At 50.6% G+C, this 19616-nt stretch overlaps 3 protein-coding genes across 4 annotated transcripts in view; 2 read left to right on the forward strand and 1 right to left on the reverse strand.

Moving 5' to 3' along the window:
• abcf1 (ATP-binding cassette, sub-family F (GCN20), member 1) overlaps positions 1–1369 on the reverse strand; it is a 15889-nt gene extending 14520 nt beyond the window's left edge. For both annotated transcript variants that reach the window (XM_080515801.1, XM_080515800.1), the window contains exon 1: positions 1218–1369. In XM_080515801.1, coding sequence (XP_080371927.1) covers positions 1218–1278 — 61 coding nt within the window. In that variant the 5' untranslated portion in view covers positions 1279–1369. The remainder of the gene's footprint in view (positions 1–1217) is intronic.
• A 1945-nt stretch (positions 1370–3314) lies between these two features.
• On the forward strand, positions 3315–11450 carry cUnh6orf136 (chromosome Un C6orf136 homolog). Its single transcript, XM_080515808.1, has 7 exons — positions 3315–3493; positions 5132–5354; positions 6585–7313; positions 8218–8306; positions 8406–8606; positions 9234–9303; positions 10509–11450. Exons 2-7 carry the CDS (start codon positions 5256–5258, stop codon positions 10650–10652), a joined length of 1332 nt encoding a protein of 443 aa, XP_080371934.1. The 5' UTR covers positions 3315–3493; positions 5132–5255; the 3' UTR covers positions 10653–11450.
• A 322-nt stretch (positions 11451–11772) lies between these two features.
• LOC308144637 (uncharacterized protein) lies at positions 11773–19085 on the forward strand. Its single transcript, XM_080515809.1, has 6 exons — positions 11773–11941; positions 14415–14842; positions 15857–15906; positions 17230–17360; positions 17984–18150; positions 18884–19085. The coding sequence occupies exons 2-6, from the start codon at positions 14420–14422 to the stop codon at positions 19064–19066; spliced, it is 954 nt and encodes a 317-aa protein (XP_080371935.1). The 5' UTR covers positions 11773–11941; positions 14415–14419; the 3' UTR covers positions 19067–19085.
• Positions 19086–19616: the final 531 nt, after the last annotated feature.

Genomic DNA, 19616 nt, shown 5'->3' on the forward strand with positions numbered 1-19616 from the left:
CATCATGTAAACATCATGTAAACATCAAGTAAACCAGGGTGGGTGAGTGGCTTTACACACTGGGACTTTATAGACTGGAGTTAAACTACCAGTGACTGGAATCAAACCACCACTGACTGGAGTCAAACTACCAGTGACTGGAGTTAAACCACCAGTGACTGGAATCAAACCACCAGTGACTGGAGTTAAACCACCAGTGACTGGAATCAAACTACCAGTGACTGGAATCAAACCACCACTGACTGGAGTCAAACTACCAGTGACTGGAATCAAACTACCAGTGACTGGAGTTAAACTACCAGTGACTGGAATCAAACCACCAGTGACTGGAGTGAAACCACCAGTGACTGGAATCAAACCACCAGTGACTGGAATCAAACTACCAGTGAGTGGAATCAAACTACCAGTGAGTGGAATCAAACTACCAGTGACTGGAATCAAACTACCAGTGAGTGGAATCAAACTACCAGTGACTGGAGTTAAACTACCAGTGACTGGAATCAAACCACCAGTGACTGGAGTGAAACCACCAGTGACTGGAATCAAACCACCAGTGACTGGAATCAAACCACCAGTGACTGGAGTCAAACTACCAGTGACTGGAATCAAACCACCAGTGAGTGGAATCAAACTACCAGTGACTGGAATCAAACCACCAGTGACTGGAATCAAACTACCAGTGACTGGAATCAAACCACCAGTGACTGGAATCAAACCACCAGTGACTGGAATCAAACCACCAGTGACTGGAATCAAACTACCAGTGACTGGAATCAAACCACCAGTGAGTGGAATCAAACTACCAGTGACTGGAATCAAACCACCAGTGACTGGAATCAAACCACCAGTGACTGGAATCAAACTACCAGTGACTGGAGTCAAACCACCAGTGACTGGAGTCAAACCACCAGTGACTGGAATCAAACCACCAGTGACTGGAGTTAAACTACCAGTGACTGGAATCAAACCACCAGTGACTGGAGTTAAACTACCAGCTGGCAGTTTGAACCACAGTAGGCTCGAACAACCTGCTCAGTGAAGGTAGTTTGCGGGATTCGCAGCACCGCGGGCGGTTCGGCTCAACAACAACAACAACAACAACAAAACGACCACACGAGCTCTTTAAACGAGTTTTACAGGAGCGACGGTCTCTCGGAGCTCCTGCCGGCTAATTAGCATGCGGCTAGCTGCGCACAGCGTGAAGGAAGGCGTCTCACCGGCGGCCGGGACGTCCTCGTCACCCACCCACTCCGCCTCCTCCTTCACCTTCTTGGGCATCTTGTTGATTCTCCGGCGACTTTCTGCCTGAACACAGTTAAAACTGAGCTTTATGCCTGCGCGGGTCTCTACTTAGCACCGAGAGCTACACGCGTGTCATGCCGCCTCGTGACGTCACGGCGCAGACCACGGGCTTCCTGTAGCTGGAACTGACGTCGCGCGTGGCCGCCATCTTGGATGAGGACTCGTCGCCCACAATGAGCAGAAAACAACTGACGTAGCGCGTGGCCGCCATCTTGGATGAGGACTCCTCGCTCACAATGAGCAGGAAACAAGGAGCGGTGTTGTGATGCGCCCGAAAATAGGGCCTATTTTTAGACAAGTTATCGCCATGTTTTCTTGGACTCTTGTGAAACATTAATAAGTTGTATAATGAACATCATATTTGATAAAGAATAATAATATAAGCAAATAAAACACTCCTCATTTTTATTCATTGACCTTAATTGCACCCAGAGCATTTGCCTATACGGCCGCCTGCTATCATATAAGAGGTTGATTTAATCAATGACATATTAGTTAAACTAAGATGAAGTCAGGTAAACAATTAGTTCATGAAGATTTTTTTTCTTTTTCTTTAAAGTTTGACTTCTAAAGTCATTTTTCCTTATTTGAGAAGAATTCTCCAGCCCTCAGGCCGACCAGAAAGGAGCTTTTATTCTGAAATCAGTTATGGGACGTTGCATTTTTGATGTTTGATGCATTCTCTTCTGTTGTTTGTATCTAATGTTTGTATATGCATACTTTCTCCTACATAACCGTGCATCTACCGAGTGTATGTCCTTGCCAGCTTCTACTTACCAATGTCTACGTTTCTACATTTGAAATCTACTTATCTACCTTCTCTGTTGAATTTGAATCACAAAAAGACACCCGAGTTCCCTGTTTGGTGTCGCAGCGTCTCGGCTGAGGGGAAATATAAATGTTTGTGTTCTGATTCAGACTCTGGTGAAAAACCTCCCATCACGTGTGTCTCAGTGCAGCATCGGGATTTCCCACGGCTTTGAACGCAACATGACGCCCAGCAGCGTCATCATGTGCTGCCGGGCACCGGGGTTGCCAGGTTGGAATAACGAGCCGGACGGATTCCCAAACGTTTGAAAGTATTTTTCGAAAATATTCACGCAAAAAAATAAATTAGAATAAAAAAAACTGAGAAAAATAAATCACAACCCTGATTTAGTCTTTTTGACAAAAAGAAATCCAGCATATTATGACTTAAATCAGAGTTATGAGCAGAAAGTTAGAGTAAAAAAAGCTTTATCTGTCCTCTTCTGAACGTTTCATGTTGGCTTTGTGTTGCTTGTTCGTGTTTTCTGTCACACGAGCTTGGAAATTAGTTGTGTTTGTCATTTGACTGCATTGTTTGGTGTGAAGACAGATCCCCGTCCAGAAAACGGTAAAACAGCCGCAGCTGTTTCGCAGTGCGCCCTTACTCCATGCATTACCGTAAGAGCGTCCCCAAACGGATTTCAAAGTAAAAGTTAAGTTCAATGAATGACGTCTCAAGTTCATCAAGTTCGTTAATACAACACAAATACACACTACTGCTGATAATAACACATAACAACAAACTAAATCAATGACTGTGTGACGTATACAAACTGTTAATAGTGAAATATTAATAAAACCGACTGCCTGCAGAAGCAAAAAACAAAACAAAACACATTTTCAGTCAGTGATGCATTAATGTCACTATAACACTATAAACATAAGCCCATTCTCATCACTTGCTGATGTGGCATATCAAAATAAGAGCCCTCCTGCAACAGCACATGAACCAATTCCCTCTGTCTTCACAACGTTATTAAAGAAAATCGGTTTTAATTAGTTGGTTAGTGAAAATTAATTTATTAATTTGCGTTTTATGAACTAATTCACAGACCCCGTTCACGGGAAAGTCACTCTTATTTTGAAATCCGTTTGCGCGTGCTCTTGCGGTAACGCCTGGTGTAGGCGCGCGCCACTCAGCAGCGCGGGACTGTTGCCCAGCGCGAGGGCTGCTTCAGCGGCTTGACTGCGCTCAGAACTGGCAACCCGCACGGGCAAGGACACTGCGAGTTGATGTGACATTAGTGGGAATTGTTGAAGGAAACCTGTGCTGCGGCGCTGCTCCTCCAGCCCCCCCCGCCCCCCCCAGCCCCCCCCCGCCCCGCCGGACCGAGCCTGGCCGCAGAGCCTCCCTCCCGCCCGGCCTGGACCGCTGCTGCTCCCGGTAACGTCCCGGAACCGGACCGTTTCACCGGCCGGCGGCCTAGCATGCTAACGGCACCGTGCTAACAACATGGCAACCCTCTGGGATAACTCGGGTTAAAGTTAACTTCTGAGTAACCTTCTGGATTAACTCAGGTTCAAGTTAACTTCTAAGTAACCCTCTGGGATAACCCGGGTTAAAGTTAACTTCTTAGTAACCCTCTGGGATAACTCAGGTTAAAGTTAACTTCTTAGTAACCCTCTGGGATAACTCAGGTTAAAGTTAACTTCTTAGTAACCTTCTGGGATAACTCAGGTTAAAGTTAACTTCTTAGTAACCCTCTGGGATAACCTGGGTTAAAGTTAACTTCTTAGTAACCTTCTGGGATAACTCAGGTTAAAGTTAACTTCTGAGTAACCCTCTGGGACAACTCGGGTTAAAGTTAACTTCTTAGTAACCCTCTGGGATAACTCGGGTTAAAGTTAACTTCTGAGTAACCTTCTGGATTAACTCAGGTTAAAGTTGACTTCCTAGTAACCTTCTGGGATAACTCAGGTTAAACTTAACTTCTTAGTAACCCTCTGGGATAACTCAGGTTAAAGTTAACTTCTTAGTAACCCTCTGGGATAACTCAGGTTAAAGTTAACTTCTTAGTAACCTTCTGGGATAACTCAGGTTAAAGTTAACTTCTTAGTAACCCTCTGGGATAACCTGGGTTAAAGTTAACTTCTTAGTAACCTTCTGGGATAACTCAGGTTAAAGTTAACTTCTGAGTAACCCTCTGGGACAACTCGGGTTAAAGTTAACTTCTTAGTAACCCTCTGGGATAACTCGGGTTAAAGTTAACTTCTGAGTAACCTTCTGGATTAACTCAGGTTAAAGTTGACTTCCTAGTAACCTTCTGGGATAACTCAGGTTAAACTTAACTTCTTAGTAACCCTCTGGGATAACTCAGGTTAAAGTTAACTTCTGAGTAACCTTCTGGGATAACTCGGGTTAAAGTTAACTTCTTAGTAACCCTCTGGGATAACTCGGGTTAAAGTTAACTTCTTAGTAACCCTCTGGGATAACTCAGGTTAAAGTTAACTTCCTAGTAACCTTCTGGGACAACTCGGGTTAAAGTTAACTTCTTAGTAACCCTCTGGGACAACTCGGGTTAAAGTTAGCAACATGGTAACCTTCTGGGATAACCTGGGTTAAAGTTAACTTCTTAGTAACCCTCTGGGATAACCTGGGTTAGAGTTAACTTCTTAGTAACCCTCTGGGATAACCCGGGTTAGAGTTAGCAACATGGTAACCTTCTGGGATAACCTGGGTTAAAGTTAACTTCTTGGTAACGTTCTAGAATAACTCAGGTTAAAGTTAACTTCTTGGTAACGTTCTGGATTAACTCAGGTTAAAGTTAACTTCTTGGTAACGTTCTGGATTAACTCAGGTTAAAGTTAACTTCTTGGTAACGTTCTGGATTAACTCAGGTTAAAGTTAACTTCTTGGTAACGTTCTGGATTAACTCAGGTTAAACTTGTCACATCAGATTAAAGATTAATCAGATTAAACATATTTCTTTGTTTCCTTCTGGAATTTGAACACGCCGCCATCTTGGGAAGCTACACAATACTAAAGGTTGATGGTTGATGTTTTCTGTCTTTGTGTCCCCAGCCTGGTGTCCCCGGTGTCCCCGGTGTCCCCAGTAGACCCAGCCTGCTGTCCTGTCTGTCCCTGGACTTGATGCTGTGAGGCCACTGGGGGCCGCGGCGGTCCTCTGGTGACCCTGCTGGGCGGAATGGCGGCGAGCAGAGGGGGCGTGGCCTCCTGGATGGGACGTGTCCTCAGCCACGGGGGACAGACTCCCGTCCAGAGGACGAGCTGGACTCTCAGTCAGGTAACCTGAGACTATTGGCTGAAGAGGGAAGAAATGTGATGCTGAGGATCTTTGAATGTTGTAATTCAGGAGTTCTCTTTCTACACCACCTGGTACTGACGGACCAATCACGTCGCTCCTCACCGGGCGACACTCAAACAGGAAGTCGGTTGTTTGTTGTGAACGCGAGACGACGATTCGCTACATTCAGACGTTTGACCTCGTCGAGTTTTAACGTTTAAAGTCCCGGTGAAACGTAAAACACTACTTTGTAAAAAACAGTAGTTGGGTTCTACTTGTAAGGTTCCTCCGACTGTTGTCGCATAACAAAGTTATTTGGATTTTGAATCTCCAGCCGAGGAAGTCGGGGGAATCCTTCTTCTTCGTGGGCGGAGCCTATGTGTGACATCACAAGTTGTGCAGATCTGGATCTGTTGTGTTTATATCGACTTGTTTCCTCTTAAATATCCAAGTTTTTACAGTATTTTGAAGTTCTAGTCGACGTTTTATGAGCCTTGATGAAAGATTGAGCCTGGAAGAGACCAGAGAGGAGGAAAGGAGCACGGGCGGCGGGAGCCGCTAGCTCGCGTGGCTAGCGGGAGCCGCTAGCTTGCGCAGCTAGTAGACGATCCAGTAACACCTGGACTCGTCTTCAGTGATTCAGTCTTCTAGCTCTTGGACGTGTTGGATCCAGGAAGCCGGTCGTTCTGCCAAAAGTCAGGAGCCTCAAAGCCTCAAAGGTGAAAACTGGCGGCTGCTGAGGCGAGGAGACGAGGACGAATGGAGGACGAAGCGTCTTCTGCTTCCTCAAACATGTTCCAGACGGGGTCACCGATGGCAGAACCACCTTCTGTGTCTTCTTCATCAATGAAATGACCATGATGATGAAATCTGGTTCAATTCAGCCTCTTCGTGGTCAAAACTCTGATCCTCCATAATGTAAACACAACTTGGGCGTGTGCACAACTCGTGATGTCACTCTGTTATTGTCAGAAGCTCCGCCCAGCAGAGGAACTAGCGCCGTTTAGTGGCTATTTTCTCTCAGATTGTCGTGTTTTAACATTTGACCTTCAGCCAGTTAGCAGGAAAACGTTCTAGAAGAGACACCAGAGGGTTCTGGAGGTGGAACCTTCATCTCACTGGGACTTCAAAGCTGAACGTCAACAAACACTGGGAGGTTTTTCTCTTTGATGACTTGTTGAGGGACGGCTCCACCAAGGTGACCATGATCCGTCCTCTTCCCGTCCCCAGGTGTTGGACGGCCAGCGGAGGGGACGGACGCGTCCCCTGAGCAGCGCCGCCTGGGCCCTGTCCCCCCCCAACGGCCTGCGCTACCAGACCGTGAGACAGCCGGTGTTGTCCCACCCGCTGCACCAGGCCGGCGTCCCGGAGGACGACAACTGGTCCCGGGCCGCCGGCGTCCCGGAGGACGACTGGTCACAGGCCGCCGGCGTCCCGGAGGACGACTGGTCCCAGGCCGCCGGCGTCCCGGAGGACGACTGGTCCCGGGCCGTCTGCGTCCCGGTGAGACTGGGCGAGTGCGACGGCCTCCGCACGCTGCTGGACGTCCCCCTGTTCGCCGAGGGACGCGCCGGGGCGCCGCTCCGTCCCGCCGCCGCCCCGTCCTCCCAGTTCTCCTTCCCCCTGACCACGGTGGACGGCTGCAGGCCGGATGACATCATGGTGGACAACCTGAAGACGGCGAGGAGCCGCGGCAGCTTCCGGAGTCTGTTCGAGGCGGAGGGCTGCCCGGCGCCCTACGTGTTGGGCTCCACCTTCTACTGCTTCCACTGTCCCGCCACACGCCTGGCGCTCGACGGCGCCCTGACCTCCGCCCGCCTCAGACTGAACCCGGAGGGCCCCGGGGCCCTCACCGGGGGGGGGCCGTGGCCCGACATCACCGGGGGGGGGCCGCGGCCCGACGGGGACAGGAAGGGAGACCAGGACCTGGACCTGATGTTTGACAGGCTCAGGCTGGAGGTAAGGCAGGGTCCCTTATCTATGGCTGGTTGTTAACATTACATTACTGTAAGTAATAGATTACTCACAGTAATAAATCACCGGAAGTAATTTTATCAGAAATTATTAATGAGAATAAATGTGTAGTTTATTCATTAATAATGTGTGCGTGTGTGTGTGTGTGTGTGTGTGTTGGTGCTGAATGTGGATGTAATGACCTCAAACGTCCACCAGGTGGCGGCAGACTAACAAGAGTTTCACTCTTTGTACTAAAATGAAATATTCTTCTGCAAAAGGAAGTGAAATGTTAAATTATTATAAAAATTATTATTAAATTATTATAATTAAAAAAATCCTTCAAATTAAGTACAGACCGTCACTCCTCCGTCATCCCCTCTTCCTCCGTCACTCCCTCCTCCATCACTCCTCCTCACCCTGCTCCTCCATCACTCCTTCCTCCTCCATCACTCCTCCGTCACTCCTTCCTCCTCCGTCACTCCCTCCTCCTCAGTCACTCCCTCCTCCATCACTCCTCACCCTGCTCCTCCATCACTCCTCCTCACCCTGCTCCTCCATCACTCCTCCCTCCTTCCTCCTCCATCACTCCTCCGTCACTCCTTCCTCCTCCGTCACTCCCTCCTCCTCAGTCACTCCCTCCTCCATCACTCCTCCTCTCCCTGCTCCTCCGTCACTACTCCTCCTCCCTCCTCTCCCTGCTCCTCCGTCACTCCATCCTCCTCGTCACTCCTCCTCCGTCACTCCCTCCCTCCCCCCCTCCTCCGTCAGTCCCTCCCTCCTCCGTTACTTTGGTCAAGAGTTGATGTAAAACAGTTTCTCACTGGAAAGCTCCTCCACCTTCTGCAGTGGTGACGGAGGAACTCCATATCCGAGTTTGTGCAGAGCTCACCTGGTCTTTGTGTTGCAGCTTCCTGGTTTCTTCATGTCCAACCATGACTACAGCATGTACTCCACCGAGGTGGAGTTCATCAACGGCCTCCTCCACCTGCACACCCGGCAAGTCTGCTGCACACACACACGCACACACACACACTCTCTGTGGCCCAGCACTGACTGTGTGTGTGTGTGTGTGTGTGTGTGTGTGTGTGTGTGTAGGGGGCGCCTGCTGTACCGTCTCACCTTGTCCCTCTGGCGTCTCCTGTGTCTCTGCTATTACGCCGAAGCGCGTCTGGATGTGCTGAAGCTGACGAAGCACCCGGAGGACGGCAGCGTCCGAGCCCGCTGGAGGATCAAAGGGCTGCCTTACCACTCCCTACTGCTGCGCTTCTACCGCAGGGACAAGTCCCTCCTGTACAGGTGAGGCTCGGGGTCCAACAAGACGTTGGACCGTCCTCCAGTCGGGGGTCTCAAACCCCCCCGGCCCGTGGGGAGACGTGTCGTGGCTTGAGGAGAATAATATTATACTTTGATCCTTGTGATCAAAGTATAATATCATTGGGGGCGTCGGCCTCGGATGGTGGCACCGAGACATTTAGGCTAGTGCCTGCTGTTCACAGCAGCAGCTTTTATTTTGACACTGAACAACAGGAACACCATGGCAGGAGGACACAGGAGCTGATCGCTGCAATGCATCATGGGAGTTTGAGTTAGTTGTGTTTTAGAGGCCATTATCGGGGTTGTGTTGCTAATGATCCCTAGAAAACTTCATCTAGTTTAGTTTTTATGAGTTGTGGGGCAGCAACCAGGAGTGAAGAGGGTCTGGTGTCCCGTCCTCCTGCCACGGTGTCCCTGTTGTCCTTATGTGTCCAAACTAAAACCTTTGAACTGAGTCCGAGACCCCTGATCTAAACACTCAATGTAATAATCAACACTGCAGTTTCCTTCAGACCCCCGGGTCTCTTCACTAAATCACTTGGAGGACACAGAGACTGAGGACGCAGACCCGGTCTGTCCTCGTCTCACTGATCTGAACGTCTCTTTCAGGTCCTATGATGCGTTTTCCACTTTCTACGTGGGACAGGACGGACTGATCCACTGCCACCGAGTGGACAAGGTGAGACACCGGGTCCACAGCTGCTAATGTGGGCGTCTGTCCTGGGAAGACGTCAGAACTCGTCTCACTGTGACGACGTCAACGTGGACAAATACACTGAGCTGAGATCAGTTCCCCTGTTCAGTCACTCTGTATGTCAACATGTGTCTTCAGTCAGTCCTGCTGATCCCAGATCAGCTTTCATTTAGTCACAAGATGTCTCTGGACCAGATGTCTCTGGACCGGACATCTCTGGACCAGACGTCCCGGGACCAGACGTCTCTGGACCGGACGTCCCGGGACCAGATGTCTCTGGACCAGACGTCTCTGGACCAGACGTCTCTGGACCGGACGTCCCGGGACCGGACTAGTAGTAACTGGTGGTGACTGGTGGTGACTAGCAGTGGCTATTGGTAACTTGTGGTGACTACTGGTAACTTGTGGTGACTAATGGTAACTTGTGACTACTGGTGACTAGCGGTAACTTGTGGTAACTAGTGGTAACTAGCGGTAACTTGTGGTGACTAGTGGTAACTAGCGGTAACTTGTGGTGACTAGCGGTAACTTGTGGTGACTAGCTGTAACTTGTGGTGACTAGCGGTAACTAGCGGTAACTTGTGGTGACTAGCGGTAACTAGTGGTGACTAGCGGTAACTTGTGGTGACTAGTGGTAACTAGCGGTAACTTGTGGTGACTAGCGGTAACTAGTGGTGACTAGCGGTAACTAGCGGTAACTTGTGGTGACTAGCGGTAACTAGTGGTGACTAGCGGTAACTTGTGGTGACTAGTGGTAACTAGCGGTAACTTGTGGTGACTAGCGGTAACTTGTGACTAGTGGTAACTTGTGGTGACTAGCGGTAACTTGTGGTGACTAGTGGTGACTAGCGGTAACTAGTGGTGACTAGTGGTAACTAGCGGTAACTTGTGGTGACTAGCGGTAACTTGTGGTGACTAGCGGTAACTTGTGGTGACTAGTGGTAACTAGCGGTAACTTGTGGTGACTAGTGGTAACTAGCGGTGACTAGTGGTGACTAGCGGTGACTAGCGGTAACTTGTGGTGACTAGTGGTAACTTGTGGTGACTAGCGGTAACTAGTGGTGACTAGCGGAGCCTTTAACTGAACATGTAAACAAACAAGCAGGAGCTTCAAGCGTCTCTTAGAAAAGACAAAGTGTCCTAGAGTTGATTCCTGGACTGATCGGTGACCTTGTCCTCCGTGTGTCCAGGTGATGCCGGCTCCGCCCCCCGTCCTCCCCCAGGTCACCTCCCTCCTGGCGGGGGCTCTGGTGGCTCTGGGGCTGCAGGAGCACCGGCCAGCCCTCAACCTGCTGCCCCCCCTGCTGTCCTCGCTGAGACAGGACCGGACCTGAGGACCGCCTGCAGAGCCAGGACACTGTCTGTCCTCCTCCACCCGTCCTCTTCCTCCTGTCCTCCACCTGTCCTCTTGTCTAGAGGAGAGGACACACACACACACACACACACACACACACACACACACACACACACACACACACACACACACACACACACACACACACACACACACACACACACACACACACACACACACACACACACAGGGACAATGTAAACCACTTGGTCTCAGAGGGAGACGAAGACGAAGGACGAGGACGAATGGACAATAAACCAGTCATCAAATGTAACAAAATACGTGTTGAGTTGAAATAAGTCGTCTTTTCTCTGTATTTGTTTCACCTCATGTTCCATCTCGTGTTTGAAGACGTGAGCTGAGAGAAGAGTGCACGGGGAGCGTGCACGAGGAGTGTGCACGAGGAGTGTGCACGAGGAGCGTGCACGTGGTTCCTCCTTAAACTGACCAGCCGTCACTGTAAATGTGTGGATAGAAACTATTTAGCTTTGCTGTTTGATTCTGAACTATTAAATAAATGCAGCCTCTCTCTCTCTCTCTCTCTCTTGCTCACTCTCTCTCTCTGTGGGGTTGAAAGATGGATAGAAAGAACAAGGAGGAATAAATAAGGCGAGAATTAAAAAGGAAAGTTCTGGAAACAGAAGCAACAAAATCTGTTAATTATTTGAAATCTAGATTCTGAAATTATTAAAAAAAAAAAAAAAAAGTTGTCTAATGTTTGGTGAATAAATGTTCACGATGAAGAAAGTTGGAACTATTGTAGAATATCAGATCAATAAATAAAGAGTCTTTACAGCTTCAGACTCATGTGAGGTTTAATAACTCGATATTAATAGAGATGATCTACAGTGACTGAAGTCTGAAGCTCCACCAATGAGGTGACGGACCTTTAACCCCGCCTTACGAAGATCCGGTGTGGGCGGGGCCTGTGGCTGTGTGGGCGGGGCCTGCGGCAGCGTCACTGACTTGACAAGTTGAGACAGAGTGGAAGGTGTGGCGCAGCGCGAGCAACTCTTTTCTCTCTCTCTCTCTCTACCCCTCCCTCTCTCTCTCTCTCTCTCTCTGTCTCCCTACCTCTCTCTCCCTCTCCCTCCCCCCTCTCTCCCCCTCCCTCTCTCTCTCTGTGACGAAGAAACGTGTAGAACGTCGTTAATGACTTTACCTCGAGCTGCTTCCTGTCAGACCGGGACACACCTGGACCGAGTTCTACACCCGGACTGGATTTTACACCTGGACCTGGACCGGGTTCTACACCTGGACTCTGATCAGGTAAAGAGTCTGAAGTCTCGGACATGAAGACCGACTCACCTGTCAGTCAGTCAGTCAGTCAGTCAGTCGGTCGGTTCACCTGTGTGACGAGCAGCAGGTAGAAGTTCCTCCCGTTGCTTGTAAAACAACTCTATATTATATATGTGATTTAAAAACAACTCTATTTGATATATATGTGATTTAAAAACAACTATTTGATATATATGTGATTTAAAAACAACTCTATTTGATATATATGTGATTTAAAAACAACTCTATTTGATATATATGTGATTTAAAAACAACTCTATTTGATATATATGTGATTTAAAAAGAACTCTATATAATATATATGTGATTTAAAAACAACTCTATTTCATATATGTGATTTAAAAACAACTCTATATTATATATATGTGATTTAAAAACAACTCTATTTGATATATATGTGATTTAAAAACAACTCTATTTGATATATATGTGATTTAAAAACAACTCTATTTGATATATATGTGATTTAAAAAGAACTCTATATAATATATATGTGATTTAAAAACAACTCTATTTCATATATGTGATTTAAAAACAACTCTATATTATATATATGTGATTTAAAAACAACTCTATTTGATATATATGTGATTTAAAAAGAACTCTATATAATATATATGTGATTTAAAAACAACTCTATTTGATATATATGTGATTTAAAAAGAACTCTATATAATATATATGTGATTTAAAAACAACTCTATTTGATATATATGTGATTTAAAAAGAACTCTATATAATATATATGTGATTTAAAAACAACTCTATTTCATATATGTGATTTAAAAACAACTCTATATTATATATATGTGATTTAAAAAGCTGCTCTGCTGCCAGAAGCCTGAATGATGTAAAGAAGGCTGGCGGTTCTCCTCAGGTGAGCTCACCTGCAGGTTCTCCTCAGGTGAGCTCACCTGCAGGTTCTCCTCAGGTGAGTTCACCTGCAGGTTCTCCTCAGGTGAGTTCACCTGCGGTTAGAAAAACACAGAGTGACGCGACAAACGTTTTAAAACCGGTTTAAATGTTTCCTGAGGACGAGTTAAAGTTTCCCGGTAGTCTTTTACACTTCAAGTTCAACTTGTATTTATTTATTCATGTACGTCGTTTACAAGAACTACATTAAAGTAGGAGGGGGTTGTGGGGCAGCGGGGGGTTGTGGGGCAGCGGGGGGTTGTGGGGCAGCGGGGGGTTGTGGGGCAGCGGGGTGATGTGGGGCAGCGGGGGGGATGTGGGGCAGCGGGGTGATGTGGGGCAGCGGGGGGTTGTGGGGCAGCGGGGGGTTATGTGGGGCAGCGGGGGGTGATGTGGGGCAGCGGGGTGATGTGGGGCAGCGGGGGGGTTGTGGGGCAGCAGGGGTTTGTGGGGCAGCGGGGTGATGTGGGGCAGCGGGGTGATGTGGGGCAGCGGGGGGTTGTGGGGCAGCGGGGTGATGTGGGGCAGCGGGGTGATGTGGGGCAGCGGGGGGTTGTGGGGCAGCGGGGGGTGATGTGGGGCAGCGGGGGGTTGTGGGGCAGCAGGGGTTTGTGGGGCAGCGGGGTGATGTGGGGCAGCGGGGGGTTTGTGGGGCAGCGGGGGGTTTGTGGGGCAGCGGGGTGATGTGGGGCAGCGGGGTGATGTGGGGCAGCGGGGTGATGTGGGGCAGCGGGGGGTTGTGGGGCAGCGGGGGGTTTGTGGGGCAGCGGGGTGATGTGGGGCAGCGGGGGGTTGTGGGGCAGCGGGGTGATGTGGGGCAGCGGGGGGTTGTGGGGCAGCGGGGTGATGTGGGGCAGCGGGGTGATGTGGGGCAGCGGGGGGGTTGTGGGGCAGCGGGGGGGTTGTGGGGCAGCGGGGTGATGTGGGGCAGCGGGGGGTTGTGGGGCAGCGGGGTGATGTGGGGCAGCGGGGGGTTGTGGGGCAGCAGGCCAAGATGGCGGCGACCGTAACGCCGTAACACAAATATGGGTGTTGAGGGAAAATGATAAAAACCAAACTTGTTTTCATTCTAAATGTTTCAGAACTGGATTCAGACAAAGTGACGGAAGTTTAACTTGTTTTAGTCGTTGAAGTTAAAAATGCTGTTCGTTGAGGACAAACTGATGACGTGACGTTGTATGTTCATTCTTCTTCTCACATCAAAGACACTTTATCACTCTTTGATCTAAATCTGATCTAGACCTTCAGAGGCTCCAAGATGTTAAATATGTGCGATTAGGCAAAAGTATTCTAGGCAAGATACACGTATTTCTCTAAGCAGCATCAGTAAAAGTTGAAATAAACATAATAAAATAAAAACATTAGAACAAAGAGATAAAGAGGGTGAAGTAAAGACTATTAAGGAAAAGGTCGTTCAGGGAAAGCCTGAGGCAAGAATGTTTGACTTCCTGAAAGATGAGCAGTGAGTCAGCAGACCTGGCTTCTCTGGTAAACATATCCACCCCCCCCCCCCCCCCCCTGCCCCCCCCAGCGAAGATGCGCAGGTTCAACTCCGAGGGGTCCCTCCTGGATCTGGACTTCCTGCCGTGGAAGAAGGTGGCGCTGAAGGACACGAGGACCGAGACGGACCGTGGCTCTGGACTCTACACGCCTCACACCGAGACCCCCACCGTCCTGGAGCCCGGAGGCGGGGGCTACAAGCTGCAGAAGGAGCTCAGCCTCAGCGCGGAGAACCTGACGGAGCTGGGGAAGCAGGACCGGAACCTGCTGCGGGTCAGCGGCCTGGGCGAGGGCTGCAGGGCCTACAGCGACGGCCAGCTGGCCCCCGGGGCCCCGGGCAGCACCGAGAGCCTGGGGAGGGACGAGCCGGCCCCCCCGGCCTTCAAGTCCCAGCACAGACACCCCCACCGGGCCAAGCTGGCCTCGGCCAAGCTGCACCTGAAGAGTCTGTTTGGCCAGGTGAGTCATCAGAGGCCTACCTGGGCGTGGCTCCTGCAGGACCTCCTGCACAGGTGGAGGACACGTCCTGCAGGCAGACGGACGAGGGACGTGGACCGGTAGAGCCCGATGTCTCCCGGTAACCTGAGATCCTGTACGGTGGCCTGCAGGCGCCAAACAGAGAACACACCAACAGCCATGTAGTTAGTCTGCCGGGCCACGGGGGGGCGCTCTTCACTGTCCCCTAATGAAACTATCAATGTGAACAGAGCCGAGAACCCCACATGTGGACTCTAGAACACTGGTTTCCAACCGCTGTGTTCCGCGAGATCTGGTCAGCTGAGTCGTGGGAAATCATCACATTTCATTTTTTGTTCTAAAAAAACCTTTGCTCTCACAGCGACAGTGTGTTGCAGAGTAATCATGTATAAATACTCTTCACCACTAGAGGGCAGCACAGAACTTTGCCGGTGAAATGTAAAGTGACAGACGTCAGTGTGGTTCATCTCCACCTCCTGCTACCATCTTGTATCAAAGTACTGTGTCAGTGACAGTGATGGAGAAGTTTTTGAAAACCAGGATCTCAGCTCTTCATCCATCAGGTCCAGGTTTCACACTGAGGGAGGCACTATTAAAAAAAGTCCTTGCTTTCTGGATTTACTGGATTCCTGTTGATAAAACTTTGATGAGAAAGACTTTATATTGTTAATAGAGGCTGCAGAGTTTAACTTTTTAACATGTTCAGGTGGAGGTGGTGATGGAGGAGGTGGAGGTGTGACTCCAGAGTTTTACAAACAAAAAAGTGTCTCGGCTCAGAAAGGTTGAAAAACACTGAACTAGAGAACCAGAACAGGCGTCATGGAACCGACTGAACGTGAAGAACGTGTTGGAGACACACTGTGACCTCCTCTTCCTCCTCCTCTTCCTCCTCCTCCTCCTCTTCCTCCTCCTCTTCCTCCCTTCTTCCTCCCTTCTTTGATGTTTAAAAGCAGTGAGCTCACCTTCATCTCCAGTGAATCTGTGTCTCTGTTTCAGAGTCCTCACTCGTCCAACTCCAACTTGTCCTCCACGGACCAGAAAGAAAGGTGAGAGACACTCTGACATTTCAGTCCCACTGAGGACGAGACACGAGCAGCGTTCTGACTCTGGTTCACTGTCCAATAGTCCCTCCTGTCTCCTTTTCCTAAACCCCCGGTGGAGGATGTCTCTGGGTGAAGGACAGACTGTTGGGAGACAGGAGGGACAGTTGGGAGACAGGAGGGACTGTTGGGAGACAGGAGGGACTGTTGGGAGACAGGAGGGACTGTTGGGAGACAGGAGGGACCTTTAGGAGACAGGAGGGACTGTTGGGAGACAGGAGGGACCTTTAGGAGACAGGAGGGACCGTTGGGAGACAGGAGGGACAGTTGGGAGACAGGAGGGACTGTTGGGAGACAGGAGGGACTATTGGGAGACAGGAGGGACTGTTGGGAGACAGGAGGGACAGTTGGGAGACAGGAGGGACTGTTGGGAGACAGGAGGGACTGTTGGGAGACAGGAGGGACAGTTAGGAGACAGGAGGGACTGCTGGGAGACAGGAGGGACAGTAGGGAGACAGTAAGGACAGTTGGGAGACAGGAGGGACAGTTGGGAGACAGGAGGGACTGCTGGGAGACAGGAGGGACAGTTGGGAGACAGTAAGGACAGTTAGGAGACAGGAGGGACAGTTAGGAGACAGGAGGGACAGTTGGGAGACAGGAGGGACAGTTAGGAGACAGGAGGGATTATTAGGATGAACCCGTCATGACCCTCCTGATTCGTTGCGTCGACTTCAGGATGTTCAGGTTCGATCTGCCCTGACTGATGTTTTCTACCCTCTTCTACCCCTCCTTCTACCCTCCTCCTACCCTCCTCCTACCCTCTTCTACCCTCCTCCTACCCTCTTCTACCCCTCCTTCTACCCTTCCTACCCTCCTTCTACCCCTCCTACCCTCCTTCTACCCCTCCTACCCTCTTCTACCCCTCCTACCCTCCTCCTACCGTCCTTCTACCCTCCTTCTACCCCTCCTACCCTCCTTCTACCCCTCCTTCTACCCCTCCTACCCTCCTTCTACCCCTCCTACCCTCCTTCTACCCCTCCTACCATCCTTCTACCCCTCCTACCCTCCTTCTACCCCTCCTACCCTCCTTCTACCCTTCCTACCCTCTTCTACCCTTCCTACCCTCCTCCTACCCTCCTTCTACCCCTCCTACCCTCCTTCTACCCTTCCTACCCTCCTTCTACCCCTCCTACCCCTCTCCTACCCTCCTTCTACCCCTCTCCTACCCTCCTTCTACCCTTCCTACCCTCTTCTACCCCTCCTACCCTCCTACCCCTCCTTCTACCTCTCCTACCCTCCTCCTACCCCCCCCCCCCCCCCCCTCCCCAGTGTGACGGAGAGAAGGTCTCGGCTGGTCTTCATGAGGCAGTGGAGTCAGATGGGCTACAGCAGGAAGGGGGTCAGTCGAGAGGATCTGGACTTGTGGGCCAGGTCCCTGGAGGACCTGCTGGCCAGTCAAAGTGAGTCTGTCTCCTGGTCCTGGGGGGTTTCAGGGGGACGTGGTCCCTCTGGTCCTGGAGGCTGGATGACGGGTTCTAATCCTGCTGAAGTCCTGGTCCAGGTCCAGGTGCAGGTCCAGGGTCACGTTGGTCTGAACCGGCGGTTCATGTGAGGTCTGAACCAGTGAAGTTCCTCCTGAGAGCAATAGAGTAGAGCAGCACTTCCCCCTGGAGCTGGTCTCTGAGTGGCAGACCAGGACCCAGCAGGACCCAGCAGGACCCAGCAGGACCCAGCAGGACCCAGGTTCACGGTTCAGACCCGTGATCAGGACCTGACCCGCCTCCAGCAGGACGTGACTCACGTGGTCACGTGACCTCCGTTGTGTCACGGAGGATAAACTGCCGACTCAGTAAGACCCTACACCGCGTGACGCCGGTACAGAGTCTGTGTTGTCGTTGCCACGGCAACAAGTCACAAACACTGCAGGTTCCTCAAACGTCCCGCCGATTTCCTGAAACCCAGAGGGGCTGAAGAACGTTTGATTCATGAGCAGCTGAGCTGACTGCAGTCCAATGTCCCCCCCCCCCCCCCCTCTCCTCCCCCCCCCTGCCCCCGCCCCCGCCCCCCCCCTCCCCCCCTCCAGCTGGTGTTTCAGTGTTCGGAGCGTTCCTGCGGTCGGAGTTCAGCGAGGAGAACCTGCAGTTCTTCCTGGCCTGTGAGCAGTACCGACTGTCCTCCAACAACTTCAGCCTGCAGCGGCGAGCCAGAGGCATCAGCGCCACCTACATCCAGCCGGGGGCGCCGCGCGAGGTAAGGCTGTGTTCAGCCTCCTGAACCGGGGGGGTGGAGCGTCACCGCTGGCTGCCTTCGCCTCGTCACTGCATTCCTCTGATAGCCTCCCCCCCCCCTCCTGATCTGGACAAATGTCAAAGTCTTTCATCCTTTTGATCTGCAAAAATTTGCCAGTCTATTCTGAAATTTACATATTAAAGTTAATCATATATATATATATATATATATAAAAAAAACCCACAATATCTGTATCTGGATATTTTTATTCAGGATTAAAACAATTTGTCATCTGGAAAAATGTTGACTTTACGCATCTCAAGTATCACTTCACATAAATTGAACACCTTTATTGTGAAAGGCGTTGCGTCATGTGACCTCCACAGACGCATTAATAAATTCTGACCAAGGGATGTTTTGAAAGTCATTTTTGCCGATCTAGTGTTTTTAGATCAGCCTGTCACTTTTCATATTTATACTTTCAAATTAAAAAAAAAAAAAATCCCATGTTGGACACCCCTGGTTTAGAGACAACAGGACACGTTTTTGTTTAAAGCACAAAGTGAAAGAACAGCGAGTGGAAACTGTCTGGTGGAACCATAATGTGGAATAAAGAGACTTTTTCTCTCACTTGTCTCACTTTGATCTCACTTGTATCACTTTGATCTCACTTGTCTTGTCTTTGACTTTATCAAGTGCACCTTGTCTCAGTCTGCCCGCCGTGTGACGCGTGTCTCTGGTTTACCTGTTGCAGGTGAACCTGGACAGCAAGACCCGGGACTTGACGCTCCAGCTGCTCCGGGCTCCGTCCCACAGCTCGCTGTCCCTCGCCCAGAGACGCATCTACTCCCTGCTGGACACCGACTGCTACCCCCGCTTCCTGCAGTCCGGCGTGTACCTGTCCCTGCTGGCCGAGGCCGGCCCGAGGCTGGACTGACACGTCCAGAGGCCGGACTGAGACCTGGACTGTCCCCGGAGGACGTCTCGCCTCCAACAGAGGAGCTGCGGGTGAAAAGTTGTAGAGTCTGGACATGGGGGGGGGGACACTAAATGAAAAGATGGGATCCTTTCTGGCTGAGTGGTGGTTTTGTCTCACTGGACGGCGTGTCTCCGCCGCACCAGGGAACCGTCTCCAGGACGTGGACCAGTGCAGCTCCAGGTCCACAAACACACAACCTGCCTTGAAAGTGAAATGCAGAGACGCTTCGGCAGGCAAGACCAGGTCAAAGGTCGACCTGCAGGAGGGACAGACGCCGTACGGGGGGACGGAGTCCAACCACCAGAGGGCAGGATCGTCCACACGGAGGACATGGAGACGGTTTGTCTGTCCCTCACAGCTTGAGGGGAGAAGCTCCAGTGTTTTCAGGCTCCTCCAGGACCCTCCAGGCTCCTCCAGGACCCTCCAGGCTCCTCCAGGCAGAGCCCTCAGCGCCCCCTGCAGGACGAGCAGGACACTGCAGCGTCGTCCTCGTGGCGTTCCGACTCTG

This window comes from Blennius ocellaris, assembly GCF_963422515.1.
Source record: "Blennius ocellaris genome assembly, chromosome: 20".
NCBI classification, from domain to species: domain Eukaryota; kingdom Metazoa; phylum Chordata; class Actinopteri; order Blenniiformes; family Blenniidae; genus Blennius; species Blennius ocellaris.